The 14,035-nt window shown below is 46.3% G+C and overlaps 1 protein-coding gene across 1 annotated transcript; it reads left to right on the forward strand.

Moving 5' to 3' along the window:
* Window positions 1-11,620: 11,620 nt before the first annotated feature.
* Window positions 11,621-14,035, forward strand: LOC119448214 (UPF0746 protein DDB_G0281095-like; the record flags this gene model as incomplete). Its single annotated transcript, XM_037711639.2, has 3 exons — window positions 11,621-11,675; window positions 13,326-13,782; window positions 13,945-14,035. Coding segments are annotated over exons 1-3 (603 nt in total), but the record flags the coding sequence as incomplete, so codon positions are not given.

A 14,035-nucleotide genomic window follows, 5' to 3' on the forward strand; every position in this document is an offset into this window, starting at 1 on the left:
AAAAATTGCAATGAGAACATATGGAGGGAAGCTTAAGCCATTTAAGTCTCTCTACTTTGCCGTGACGGGGCAGAGCACCTGTGGGGCTGATGAACGACGTGGATGGACGCATCAACTGGTCAGGAGTCGATATAAGCAAGAGACGTTTAGAGTATTTGTGAAAAAAAAGCAGGGAAAAGACTGATAGGACCGGATGTGTTACAGGCATAGGTAACGGTACATAGCAGAAATAGAAGCTTCAAGGAAGTGAAAAATATTAAGGAGGTGTAGACAAAATGCAAGACTGAAAAGCATATATGACATACCTGATTAACTCAAGCAGCCTAGCTAACTATTTGTCACCGCGCCGTTTCAGAGGGGTACCAATAAATCATCATCATCATCATCATCATCATCATCATCATCATCATCATCATCATCGTATTTCGGTTACGCTCAAAATTCAACGTGATCTACTAAACTAGAACGTTTTGGCCCACTGATATCGATAACAGCATTCGCTCTACGTCGCTGTTCATTTGATGTGAGCCAATACGGAGCCTATCGCAAACATCTCTGTATGGCTACGTTCTTGGTTAAAACGCTCAATTCTCTGCTCTTATTGAGAGCACAGTGAAGTTATGTTCACGGCAGGTAACAGTAGTGGGCGCGCAGATGTATCGAATAGGAAAATGCTTTGCAAGATCGTTCATAATTTGCCTTACACGTAATACCGCGATGTCAATACGTTTCCACTTCTGGACCGCATACCTGATCTCCGCCTCATCCTTTTTGACACCCGTGATATCCCGAGTCTGTTCGATGCACGCAGGCTCCGACTTCCTAGAAAGCTGGCGTCCACTCGAAGCCGCATTCGCCTCGATGTCGGGAACAGGATCTTTCTGGCATAGCCAACGCGTCTCCGCCTTTAGAGAGCCGATCTTCATGCCACGCTCGTGTTCTGCAAAGGTCGTGACAGGCTTCGCCGTGACTTGTCCGGGCGTATTCTCTTCATTCAGGTGTGATCGCCCAGCCGCGGACGCCGGCGACACTTCGTCCAGGAAGGTGACATTCTTGCTCTGGCGGAAGGACGAGAAAAGCGTCCTTCCCGACGGGTCGTCGTCCCGTCCATATTTTAGCCCATCCTTAGTGGCACCTAGCTTTCCACCAGAAGTCGCAGCTAGACTGCTTCGGCGATCCCAATTAGACGTCGACGTTCCCCATTCGATGGGCAGTGACGAACCGTCGTCCGCGGGGCAGCCGTCGCCTTTGCGGAACAGAAGGCCCTCGCGCCGTTGTGGGTCAGTCGCCGTAAACGGCAGGGACGTCCTCTGGGTCTGCTTCGACGACTTGGACTGCGAAGCGGGATTGTAGTCGAGGACCCGCACGACGATGTTGTCTTCGTCGGAACTGTCGGCGCTTGACGAGAGCAGCTTGTTGATGAGCATCGTGGTTGACAGCCTCGATGGTTGTGGCGGGGCAGCGGAACGCGCGGTCGACTTGTCCAGCATCTGAGACGACTTTGCGAAAGGAACCGGAGGCGAGAAGCTCGATGTCCGCATTGCCGTGGTCGTGCTCGTGGGTCCCGGAGAGAAGGCGTCCGGTCGCAGCTGGTCCGGTGGCACACGAAGCAGACGCGTCGAGGGAAACAATGGCGACGGCGCGCTGGTTCGGTTGTTTTGAAGGGACAAGTTGGGCTTCTTCGCCCGCAGCGACTTCAGCGGTCCGATACGCACAGAAATGGAATTGCTGGGAACTTTTGTGCGCGGAGAAAATGAAGAGGACATGGGCCTCTGGTCTGGTCGCCGAAGAGTGGTGGCGGTACTGTTTTTCTTATCGTCGCTGGGAAACAACCTGGGTAAAACGATATGAGAACTGAAAACTTTTATAATCGATCTCGTTGGAATTATTCTCCGAAGTCCACTGCCGGTTGAAGTTGGCTCACTGCTATCAGCGACGTTTTGTTACTGAGGCGTCCTTTTTACAATATTTAGGACCTTTCATATATAGTGACGGTACACCAGTTCTCCATGGGAACAATGCAACAAGTTTGTCATATACTGTTCCGTCTGTAATGTTTCACGGTGAAGGGAAGTTATGAAGATATGGAAGGGCGAAGAAAGCGAATGTAATAATTTTTTTTGCGAAATGTGATGCACTTGTTTTTACGTTTGCCCAAAGCGTTTACTACGGTGAACATTACAGGATGATGTAGTAAATTATCACTTAAAACACATTTTCGCCATTAAATCTTTACTCGTTCAGTGACCACCCTCAATAACGTTACAAATAAACTACTCGGCCCGACGACATTTTGTCAGACTCTCGACTATTGATTTCTTTTTGATAAGTTCTAGCTTACATGCTATGACTGACATAGAGCTATAGCAGGCGTGTTTGCCGAAACCTTACCTTCGGAATATAAATGCACCTCCAATGCCAGCCACGAGGATGATTAAAAGCGAAGTCGGCGTCACCGCAGCAATCAATTTGCCTAAGTCCGGCTTCGCTGCAAATATGTATAGACGTGTGGTTAGGAGAACTCAGCGCATTCTATCGATAAACGATTCTGCCTGAAATTATAGTTAAGGGTCAACACAGAACTGGAATTGGTAACCAAAAAAAAAAAGAACGACAGCAGTTCGACCCACTAACCACACCCCACCCCTGGTTAAAAAAAATCCAAGACAAAAAAATGCAAGAAAAGCTGCTTAAGACCCCCAAAATAAATTGAACTTACTGTCAGAAATATGTTCAGCATATTAACTTCATTGCGTCTACATAAAATGCTCAGTTGAAATAATGACTGCACTAGAGACACCCTTGAGCTGCGGATTTCGAAAAAGTTCTGCTTCACAACAACATATATTTTGTCCGTTCAATATATTTCAGAATTTTCAGCAATCCACCTCGAAGCATGCAATGCTATGTCCGTTCTCTTGGAACTTTGAGCATGCTCCACTGACCTTATTCTCCAAGGCGATATTGTTTTGCCCGCAGAATTGGCGAAGGGTAGAATTGCTCCTATATTTGAACCCTCAAATCTTCGCAAACTTCTAGAAATCTTGAAGGAAGGTATCTATACACATGATAAGTGAAATGAAAAGCAAAGTACAGTTTGAAAGTGAGGGTGGTGCCAATCTCCTTTTTTTTTAGGTTCAGAAGACCACGAATAATTAGCATGCTTGACAACTGGAGCACCGTGTACATGATAAAAATATGACAAATTGCTTAAACAGCTCAAATAAAAAAAGAAAAAAAAAGATTCGCATGGCTTGAAAATCACCGAGAATTGCTTCCATTCGCCACAGAACTAATTCTCCTTCTTAACAGCGCGAAATATCACTTGTTAAGTTGGTAACCGAGGGTGACTACCTTTTATGGTTTTTTTTTTCCTGTTGGAGCGTGCGAGCCACGCATATTGATTTTAAAATGGCGCACGCTTTCAAGATTTCGCTAATTTAAGATCGCTGGCGCAATTGCACATGCGGCGAAACGTTTTTGTGACTACGATGGCCTCAATGGCGGGATAGACTCTGGATCTGTTTGTCTTTGACGGACAGGAACTTGAGTTCAGTCCTTAGTGGGTTCAAGCATGGGATAGTAGATTTTATGTGCGACAAGTTAATAGCTTGCTAGAGATGAAGTGCTACGCTCCCTTATTACAGAGTGCCACGTAGGTGGAGGTGGTGGTCGCCTGGAGTGACCATCATGCTTGAAGAGTCTTGGAGGGCTGGGTTTTACGATTTTTGCTTGATATTTCGTATAAACGTGTTTACGGAAATACAGTCGGTTACCGATACTTTCCCAGGGAGTGAAGAATCAAATCACGGAAATTGTGATTTTGATTCACACAATATAGCTATTAGAAAGCGCGAAGACCCGTCCCAAGAGAGGTAAGTAAACGCTATGTGGTTAAAGTCAACTGTCCAATGGGCTGATGAAGATGACGTTCCTTAAATGACTGTGATGGTACCTGCGTGGAGTCCGTTCTATATACTAAAGCAGTGGAGTAGCCAGAAAGTCTTTTCAGGGGTGAGGGGGATGGAGGGTCATCAGCTTGACCGGGGATGGAGAGAGAGATAGAGGGGGGGGGGGCACGTGCCCGGTGTGCCACCCCCTGGCTACTCCACTTCTTGTCACGCAGTGGAGTACCGCTTTCTATTCAGGTGATACACAAAATTAAAGTCAAAGTGCAATCTACAGTTAATCTCGGAAGTGATCGTCGAAACAAATGCTCATGTGAGACAAATCCCTACTACGCTCAGCGGTAGTAGAAATTTCGTAAGCTAACTACATTAGAGAAAATGCATTCTTTCATGGGGCCTCCGTCACCGAAACAGTGACGGAGGCCTACGGTGGTGCACTAGGGTGGTGCGCTATGTGCAGTGGAAGATCACAACCCTCGAGGACGACGTAGACGTGCGAGACATGCAATGTGTCCCCTTGTGCCTGCGAGTGAACAAGGGCTGCTTTGCTGGCTTCCACCAAATAAAACTGCTATACAATTATTGCATGATGATCACCTCAGGCCACTGCGTAGTTCTGCCAGACCGAAAAGAGAAAGTATTAATTTGTTGCGAGAACAGCATGTTTAGCGAGATTATAATAATAAAATTAGGTTTTACTCGCGAAAAAATGCTTCTCTGCATGAAATAGGTAACATAGGGAAAGATGCGCCAAGCTGGCTTCATTGCAGAGAAGTGCCCGAGACAACGTAGTATGTGGCCCTGTGGATTTCGCTATTTGGAGTGTGATAGCGTGAGATGCCGTTCATCCAGTTCTGCCTGCACCCGCATTTCTATTCAGACCACTCTGGAAGTTGCAAGTGACGAATATGGAATACGTCTCCTTGAGATTTGAGGCCTCCTCGCATCGACAAAATGTTATCACGCAGATCGGACACACGTTTTGGAATCAATGTTTAAGAGAACTGGTTTCACCCGCCACAGGTTTGCGGGAGACCACTCTCTATGTCTACTAGGAAAGACGCAGATGCCGAACCCGGAGAACTAAAGAGGCAAAGAATCGATGTGCGCATGCTACATCTGAGCGACTGCAATGTGACAGCATTTTCGGTGTGGCCATACCCACGCCTTTTACTCCACGGCCTCGGAAATTGGATCACCTTACAAACAACAGTACAATTTTGAGAGGAAACATCTTGCGTTAGTGTAAGGGTCGACCCACCGATGTTACGACCACTTTTATTGCTTAGTCTCCTGCGTCGAACCAGTTTTCATTGCACCATGTCTGGGGGAACCATTCTAGTTTACTATTACGCTGCCTCAGAGATAGGCGCAGTTTTCAAGGCATCATCTCCGGCATCGGCTCAGTTTATTCGGCGAGAAACTGAACACCAACTAGCCGCGCCAAACGTTCAGGAAGCAGGCTAAAAAATATTACTTTCAACATAAACCCAATATTGGAGTACTTAACACACTTCACAAGCACAATTTGGCTCACTTCGAGCCCACGAGAAAGCGTGACTGCACTTCCTTGCGCGTTTCGATCACCCCACATGTGTACCGCGTAAATGCGTCAGGTGAAACGAAGAGGTGAATGAAAAGGTTGCCACACTCACGGGCCAGGCAGTCGCCATTCCCTCGTAGCTCGAAGGGCAACGGGCAGTAGCAGAGGAAATCGATGCAGCGCATGTTGACACTCCGGTGGCTGCACTCCTCGTGGAATCGGCACGACTCGTACAAGGCCTTGGCTGCGCCCGAAGCGCGCAGAAAGAAAGCCATGAGTAGGCACACAAGGCATGGGTGTACTAGTCGCTCAGAAAAACTTGGTCACGCATGATGATTTGCACGAACGTGACACATAGGGAGAAGCCGAGTCGACAAACGTCGTCAACATGATCTAAAGCCTTAAGTCTTGCAACGTATGGTTAATCTTCTCTATGACTCGTTCACTAGGTCTTATTTGGCGTCGGTGAATCCTGATATATTTGGCTCCAGGATCTACCCGTGACACTGCCTGCACGAGTGGTCCATTAGGTCATGCTGTGTGTCGTTAAAACTTCGCATCAACTGGAGAACCACGGCTGACGGCGTGCAGTGTATATTGCAGTAAGCCTTGCGCGTCAGAAATGATTAACCGTAGAGTCACTAGAGTGCACGCACAAGTGTAGAGTGCTACACGTGTGCTCTATGAAATTAAACTGGACGCGTGCCTGCTCGAGTTCTCAGTCTATATCGTACAACCTGATCAACTAGTAACCCGAAAAAAATTAGATTAAGATTATGGGTTGCGTGTCTAAGATTTTGTGATTTTAATAAGGTTATATTTTGGCGTGGCTCCTTCGCTGGGCTATTGCTTGTGTACGATTCCGCACAAACTGACACTTGTACACTCTTCGTTAGTGAGATGGGAGTAGTTCATGCCTTATTCGTGATATTGCTTTAACTGGAACAACGAAAACCATTCATCACTATCAGTGCCATCAGTGCCAATTAAGGTGCCAAGGTGCGAATGGACTATAAATGCCAAGGTGTAAATCAATGTTCAATCTGTCTCAATCTGAGCGTCAAGACACGATAATCACCTGTCTACGCTAACGAGAAGCATGCCGCAGTGACGCGGTGGCCTCCGGTGCCGTTTAAAAAAAGGCATTTGTTTCGGTAGGTGGTGTGCGTTACTTCCCTTAGCTTTGAGGTGGTGCTATATAGGGGACTTGTATAATGCCGAGAACACCATGCTGAACTCAGGCGACGTCGGTTTTCGGCCTGCCATTGTGAGGGATAAACGCCGGCAGGCTGATAATAAGTAGTAGCCGGTAGTCGAACCTACCACGTTCTTGTACGTTTTGTGCAGTTTCCCCTGCGTTCGCTCACAGACATTCGACACATCGACGTACAGATGCGCGCCGCTATGCACACAGTGTGTCTACGCGGACAGTTCGGAAAAGTGCGCAAAATTCTATGCAGCGTTCAATGAAACGACTTGACCACTTTCGCTTTGCAACAGTCAACGATGCCTTCGTGTGGCGAACACGGAATCATGCAAAGATACTCCAGCTGTCCTGTTGTCCCGGAAGCAAGCTTGCGTTCGCAGGGTCATGTTATGCGGCGGACAAGCTGTGTGTGTCAGTACGCCATAGAAAGCTCAAGGAGACTTGTGGCATTGCGCGCGCGGCCCGCGCACCTTCAACGCGGGTCCATGCGTTGGCCTGCATGCGCGCCTATCCTCATGGTAGTGGCAGAAAGCCAGTGCGCACGCACGGTTGTCGGTATTATCCGAAAGGTCTATAAGTTGCGGCCGCCGAAGAACACAACCCACTTTTCATGAACACAAGTTATTTTAGTTTGTTTCCACATTTTAATAGGCTACGACAAGCTGCTGCCTCGTTGCGACTACTCCAAAGACAATCTCGCATTGGCTGTTGCACAGTGCTCGCAGTAAGAACATTAAAAAATTGACAGTCACTTACGTGTCCTTACGTGTTTTGAATGCGAAAGCATGAGGACTTGTCGAAGTTATCCCCTTAATTTAGAACTCCACCTTAATCCACCTTGCTCTAATTTGTACTAACCTTAATCGGCCTTATCCAGGCTAATCCACTTTATACACATTAATTCAATTTTGGGAGTGGGCCAGATCCTACGCCATGTCTGTTCACCGTGAGATTTCGCAGTGTGAGTCGCAGCAGGTCCAGTGCCGGGAACGTGATGTCATCGCTTGGTCACGTGGCTTTTGGCACCATCGAATGATAACAGCCGACGGCGGATTTCGAATTAAAAATGAAAATAATGGCATTGTAACGGAGGTCTTATCCTTTTCTTTAACGGCGCGTTTACTACGCGACGCCCAGTTTCGTACCGTTTAGCTGAATACAGGACACGTCGGGAGGTGAAGGCCGTAATCCCAACGATGAAAGAACTTGCAATTTTATCAGCTGAGTTCCGTAGCAATACGCGCAACCACAACCAGGCAAGACCGTAAGCGGAAATCCACAACGGGACGCACCTGGAAGGCAGGTATCAATTCCTTGCACCTGCACCTTGACTGGCGAGTTCGGCGCGCAAGCGCAAACCCATTCCTGGCAGGAGAGCCCACGCCCAGTCACGCAGTCGCCGTCGAGGGCGCATGGCAGACCTAAGCCCTTGCGGTCGTCCGCGTCTGGTGTCATGAGAGATGAATTGCAGGGTAAGAGACGTTAGAGGTTGCGCGCCCGAATTCTATTCTTATATGTCACCAATTTTTGCGCGCTGCGTTTCTATAACTTAGCCAACGTAATGGCCAGTACCTCTCGAATGAAATTCGCAATGAACTTTTTCTTCACAGTCCCGAGCGGCTGCTGAGCATCTGGTCAAAACCGTGACCAGTGGTTCCGGTCGCAGGAGAGGCAAGAAACCTCTGGATCAGAACGGGGCGTTACTGAAAGTTGAACTCGGGTACCTACAACACGCGTACCCTACAGAAGGAAGTTAGCTGAGCAGGACTAGCTGAGAAATCATCAGTCGTTATCTGCGATGCCCGTGGGCTTAATGAGGCTAGTCGAACTGGTGAATCACATACAGTGCTGAATAACGGGCACGTCTTCTGTTACGGAGGCAATTGTCATACCAGAGAAAACATAAAGGCAAATAGCGGAGAACGTTGTGTATTCAACAGAATTAACGGAAAGGTAGCCGTTATTGCAATAAAGCTAAATAAGATATCTAAATTGAAGCTAGAACATATGTACGCACCAACACTAAGTCATGATGAAAAGTTTAAAGGTTGTGTGAAAGCGTCGAATGAATAATAAGAAATGTGTAACTCCGTGTAATCATGGGCAACTTCGACGCAAAAACGAGCAAAGGGTACGCTGAACAAGTTGCGATTGGGAAGGATGCAATCGACTCTAAAAATTGTGGAGGCAATAACTTTGTAAGTTTTGTGGAAATAAATTGATTGCGAATAATCAATACCTTCTTCTGGATATGCAGTATTCTGAACTGATCTGACAAAAGACATATGGAATCAAGGATAACAAAAACAATGTCATCAGTAACACTGATGACATAATAAAGAAACCAGACAAATTCTATACTGAACTGTGCTCTACTCAGAACGGGCCACGTAGCCGAGACTAGACATAGTCGCAGAGACGATACAAGAGTTCGAAGTGTCACTATATAGCAAATTCTCAATGTCCGAAGAAAAAGCGTCAGGTAAAAAAAAAAAAAAAAAGAAACACCGGCGGTTGCGGGGCAAGACGGTTTGATAAAGTGCTCCAAAACATCTGTCCTTTCTACCCACCAATGCCTTATGGCTCGAAGTATCCCCGAAAGATGGAGAAACGCAAGCATAATGTTAATCAAAAAAAAAAGACGCGCAAGAATTGGACAAGCGTAGACCCATTGGCTTATTTTCAGTTATTGCACTTAATCTACACTGCGATACTGACGCATAAGTAGCAGTAAGCCTTGGCAGCAATCAAACCAGAGAAGAATCTGCCTTTAGAAATTAATATTCAACAATTAAATAATCAAATGGGAATATCCCAGCAATCTCTGATTTGCAGATAACAGTGTCCTGTTCAGCAACGCTGGAAATGACTTACGAGATATTATTGCAGACCTGCACCGGCAAAGTATAAGGACAGGTCTGAATAGCAATATACAGACTACGGTGAATTTTTTATCGGTAGTCAGCCCGTTTAAGCTGTGCAGGAGTACACACTTAGGAAATTCACACCCTCGACGTTGCATTTTACGTCAGAGCACGCTTTTTGCACCATTACTTTCTTTAAAAAGTTCGAACATGGGTGCATTCGTTCGCAGAGCACCCTTGCTGCACCATTTCATTTATTTCAGGATGATAAAAGGGGGCTTTGCGCGAAACATACAGCTTGCAGAATTTAAGGGTGCCCGTGCATTTAAACATTTTAAGCAAGCGAAAAGCCATAAGCGTCTATTTTCCAGCGGTTTGTGCCCATTCATAGTTTGAGCACGTCATATGGTGACAGTAGGCTATGGATGTCAACCTGCTACTCCTCCTACATGGCATCCTTGGTGGTGAAGAGCAGGGACATAGCTTTTTCATTTCTTTGCTATCCATGCCTTTCGCTTTATACCACTGGCTTCGTTTAAGTTGTTTCAGCTCGGTGTTGTTTTATATATCAGCTGTCAATTGTCAGCGTATCATAGCGCGTCAGCCAAGCGTAGTTCGTCGGACTTATGTTCTCTCTGGTGCATCATTCTGGCCGGCGCAATATTATGTGTAGTAAGTCTTACGTTAGTTCATGCAATATCGGTTGGAATAATTACTCGCATGTGCATGCAGAGCAGTCTTCCACCTATAAGAGCACAGCATTTATTGTGGAGGTGGTGAGCTCCGTAAAGCGGGAAGACACAACTACATTGTCCTCTCCTCTCCTACCTTCCTTTAGCATCTTACTGCGAGCTACGCCTAAATTGCTTCACTTTGCAGCTGATTTATACATACACTGAAGCACTGAAGAGTGTGGAGTCAGTGAAGCAGAGCCGCTGGAGGCGCTACTGCCCAATTTAAGTGCTATATTATTCCCTGTGGTTGCGTTGGTGGCATGGTCGAGTAGTAACGCTTCCGACTGGCAAATCTGTACGCCCACAGTTCGAATCCAGGCTGTGTGGCTTGCTCTTATTTATTTATTTATTTATTTATTTATTTATTTATTTATTTATTTATTTATAACCGTCTCGGAAGAGACTTCAATGCTGCTTCGGCGGACGTCCGAAAGATCACCATAATAAAAGATTAAAATACAAAACGCGCTCAATAAAGATTTCCCCTGACCTACTTCTATTTCTCGCAGGATGCTGAACCTGCGCATGTGTAATGATATAGGTCTCTATGTGTTACGTGCCAGTTTGCAACACTTAACTAATAGGCGTATTTTTTAAGAACCCTGAGGCGGTGCGAGGTGCGACGATGAACCTAGTGGAATACAAAGGAGCCATCTATTTCCTTCACTACAGAGGACACGCCCCAAGAGACGCGTCCGATGAGATGAAAGAGGTTTTTGAGGAGTATTCCCTAACATATGATGTAGGTAATAACTGGTATCGTGCATTAAAACCTGGTCGGTAAGCAGCAGCTCACACCCGCTGCTCACACCTTTCCAGAAGCAACAACGAATCGAATGCTCCCAGGCTCTTTTGACGATGTGCAGTGCAATCCAGGAGGGCTTTTTCAGTAGACTGATCATACAGGAAGAAATCTGGGTCCATCACTGTGATAAAGAGATTAAAGTTTAATAGATGCAATGGAAGCATCCTGACTCACCGACTCCAAAGAAGCCACGTGCGCAACCTTTGGCAGGCAAGGTCATGCTTACAATCCTTTTGGACCAGCCCGGTGTAGTCTTGATGGATTTGCTAGCAGAGGGTACCAGGATTACTGGAGCACACTATGCTTCACTGCTGCGGATATTGCTGGAGGCCATCAACACCAAGAGACGTGGCAAGCTGACCAATGGTGTCCGTTTTTTTGCAAGTCAATGCCACAGTTCACAGAGCACATGTTGCCCAGTTCCAAGCACGCTGAGGTGGGTTAGAAATTCTACCGCATTCCCCTTGCTCACCCAAACCTGGCAATATTGTACTTCCAATTGTTTATAACAATTAAGACATTTTTGAAGGGCAAGTGTTTTCCAAAGAAAGAGACTATGATGTCCAAAGTCACAACGTGCATTTTGGAGCAACCTGTGGACTTCTACATACGAGGTATATAAAGTGGCATTAAGAGATGGGAAAAGTGTGAGTCCTTAGGCGGCACGTGTGTAGAGAAGGACTAATAACTGTGCCAAGTTGCGTTGCTCCGAGTCCACAGGAAGTGGGTCAGGGGAAATGTTTAATGAACGGCCTCGTAATCGCTGCAAAAATAAAACGCAGTGTCAATTTTTGCAACACATACATTGGGGGAAATGGTGCTATTTCAAACATCACCCTTTCAAATAGGTCATTAGTTTGCCTAAACATCCTTTTTTGTGAGCGTAAGGGGGCGAGAAAACACGCTTAAGGAGGCAATTTTCTTAAAGTGTACAGTCCAGGCTAAGTTGATATGGGAAGCCCTGATCAAGGGATGAGAAGGTAATTTACGAACCAATTAAATAGTTTGCAGCATGTGTGACCGGCAATCTTGATTCATACCTGACAGATAATTGCATGATATCGCTCAAAATACCAACATATGCTCCATACGTTACAAGTACTAACATATGAGACTGAAACTTCAAGGATGACAAAAAAGCTTGACAAGGAGTTTAGAACCACACAAGGAGCAACGAAAGAACTATTATGTTACAAAACAAGCTATTGCAAAAGAAGAAATGGAGTTGGCCAGGCCACATGTAATTCCTAGAGCAGATATGCCGGTGGCAACTGAAAGTAGCAGAATTGCTGCCAAGAAAAGAAACGAATTTGACAGCAGATTCCCGTCTGATTCCTAAAAATTATAGCAACCACTACTAATGGGATCAGTTTGTTTATGCAAGCCACAGTAACCATTAATAAGGCAAGTGATTATCATAATCATCAGTTACCGGGTTGTAAAGACTCAGGTTCCATTTGTCTATTACATCGCTTCTATTCTAGAACAGAATGAAAGCCAGCAATGAAAACTGGAAATAACAGTATCGCTCTTTTTTCTTTTTCGGCACGGTAGTTGCATCATGAATTAATGATAGTCCAGTATAGCCTGTTTGTGGGCGAGTTGATTAATTATTGTTAAGAAAAGAATGTGAATGCGAAAAACCCACGCAAGGGAAGAAGACAATAAGGACAAGCTTTAACTAAGCTTACAACATAACTGTAAGCCTGTAACCCTGCAAGCCTGCAAGCCTGTAACTAGCCCAAATGTTTACATTGCTAAGGGCAAGCCCTGGGCCTTCTCATGCTTCTGATGTGTTCTCGAAACAATGATATCTTGAGTTATGACATGAGCGTGCAGTAAGCATGCCTTGGTCATCAGAGTTGGACGAAGTCATGAAACTTGCGTTCCTCGTAGTCTTGGTGGCAGCAGTGGACGCAGGTGGAACCGTTGCGTGAGCGTTACCCGTAAACGGCGAGCTGCGAACGATACAGGTGATCGATTAATTCTACTAACTTTGGAGGCAGACCTCCTCGCGCTGGGATAAAAATATTGTCTATAGATTTGTCTAAAAGATAGCGGTGAAAGCAAGTATTTTGTCGCGTTTCCTAAAAACTTGAACTTCAGCTAATTTGTGTGGACAACGAATTCAACTTTTGTGGTTTACATTCGTTTTCTAAACCCATTTACAACAACAACAACAACAACAACAACAACACAACAACAACAACAACAACAACAACAACAACAACACAACAACAACAACACACAACAACAACAACAACAACAACAACAACAACAACAACAACAACCAACACAACAACAACAACAACAACAACAACAACAACAACAACCACAACAACAACAACAACAACAACAACAACAACAACAACAACAACAACAACAACAACAACACACAACAACAACAACAACACAACAACAACAACACAACAAGAACAACACAACAACAACAACAACAACAACACCACCACAACAACAACAACAACAACAACAACAACAACAACAACAACAACAGCAGCAGCAGCAGCAGCAGCAGCAGCAGCAGCAGCAGCAGCAGCAGCAGCAGCAGCAGCAGCAGCAGCAGCAGCAGCAGCAGCAGCAGCAGCAGCAGCAGCAGCAGCAGCAGCAGCAGCAGCAGCAGCAGCAGCAGCAGCAGCAGCAGCAGCAGCAGCAGCAGCAGCAGCAGCAGCAGCAGCAGCAGCAGCAGCAGCAGCAGCAGCAGCAGCAGCAGCAGCAGCAGCAGCAGCAGCAGCAGCAGCAGCAGCAGGCAGCAGCAGCAGCAGCAGCAGCAGCAGCAGCAGCAGCAGCAGCAGCAGGCAGCAGCAGCAGCAGCAGCAGCAGCAGCAGCAGCAGCAGCAGCAGCAGCAGCAGCAGCAGCAGCAGCAGGCAGCAGCAGCAGCAGCAGCAGCAGCAGCAGCAGCAGCAGCAGCAGCAGCAGCAGCAGCAGCAGCAGCAGCAGCAGCAGCAGCAGCAG

Source organism: Dermacentor silvarum, chromosome 4 (assembly GCF_013339745.2).
Source record: "Dermacentor silvarum isolate Dsil-2018 chromosome 4, BIME_Dsil_1.4, whole genome shotgun sequence".
In the NCBI taxonomy this organism is placed as follows: Eukaryota; Metazoa; Arthropoda; class Arachnida; order Ixodida; family Ixodidae; genus Dermacentor; species Dermacentor silvarum.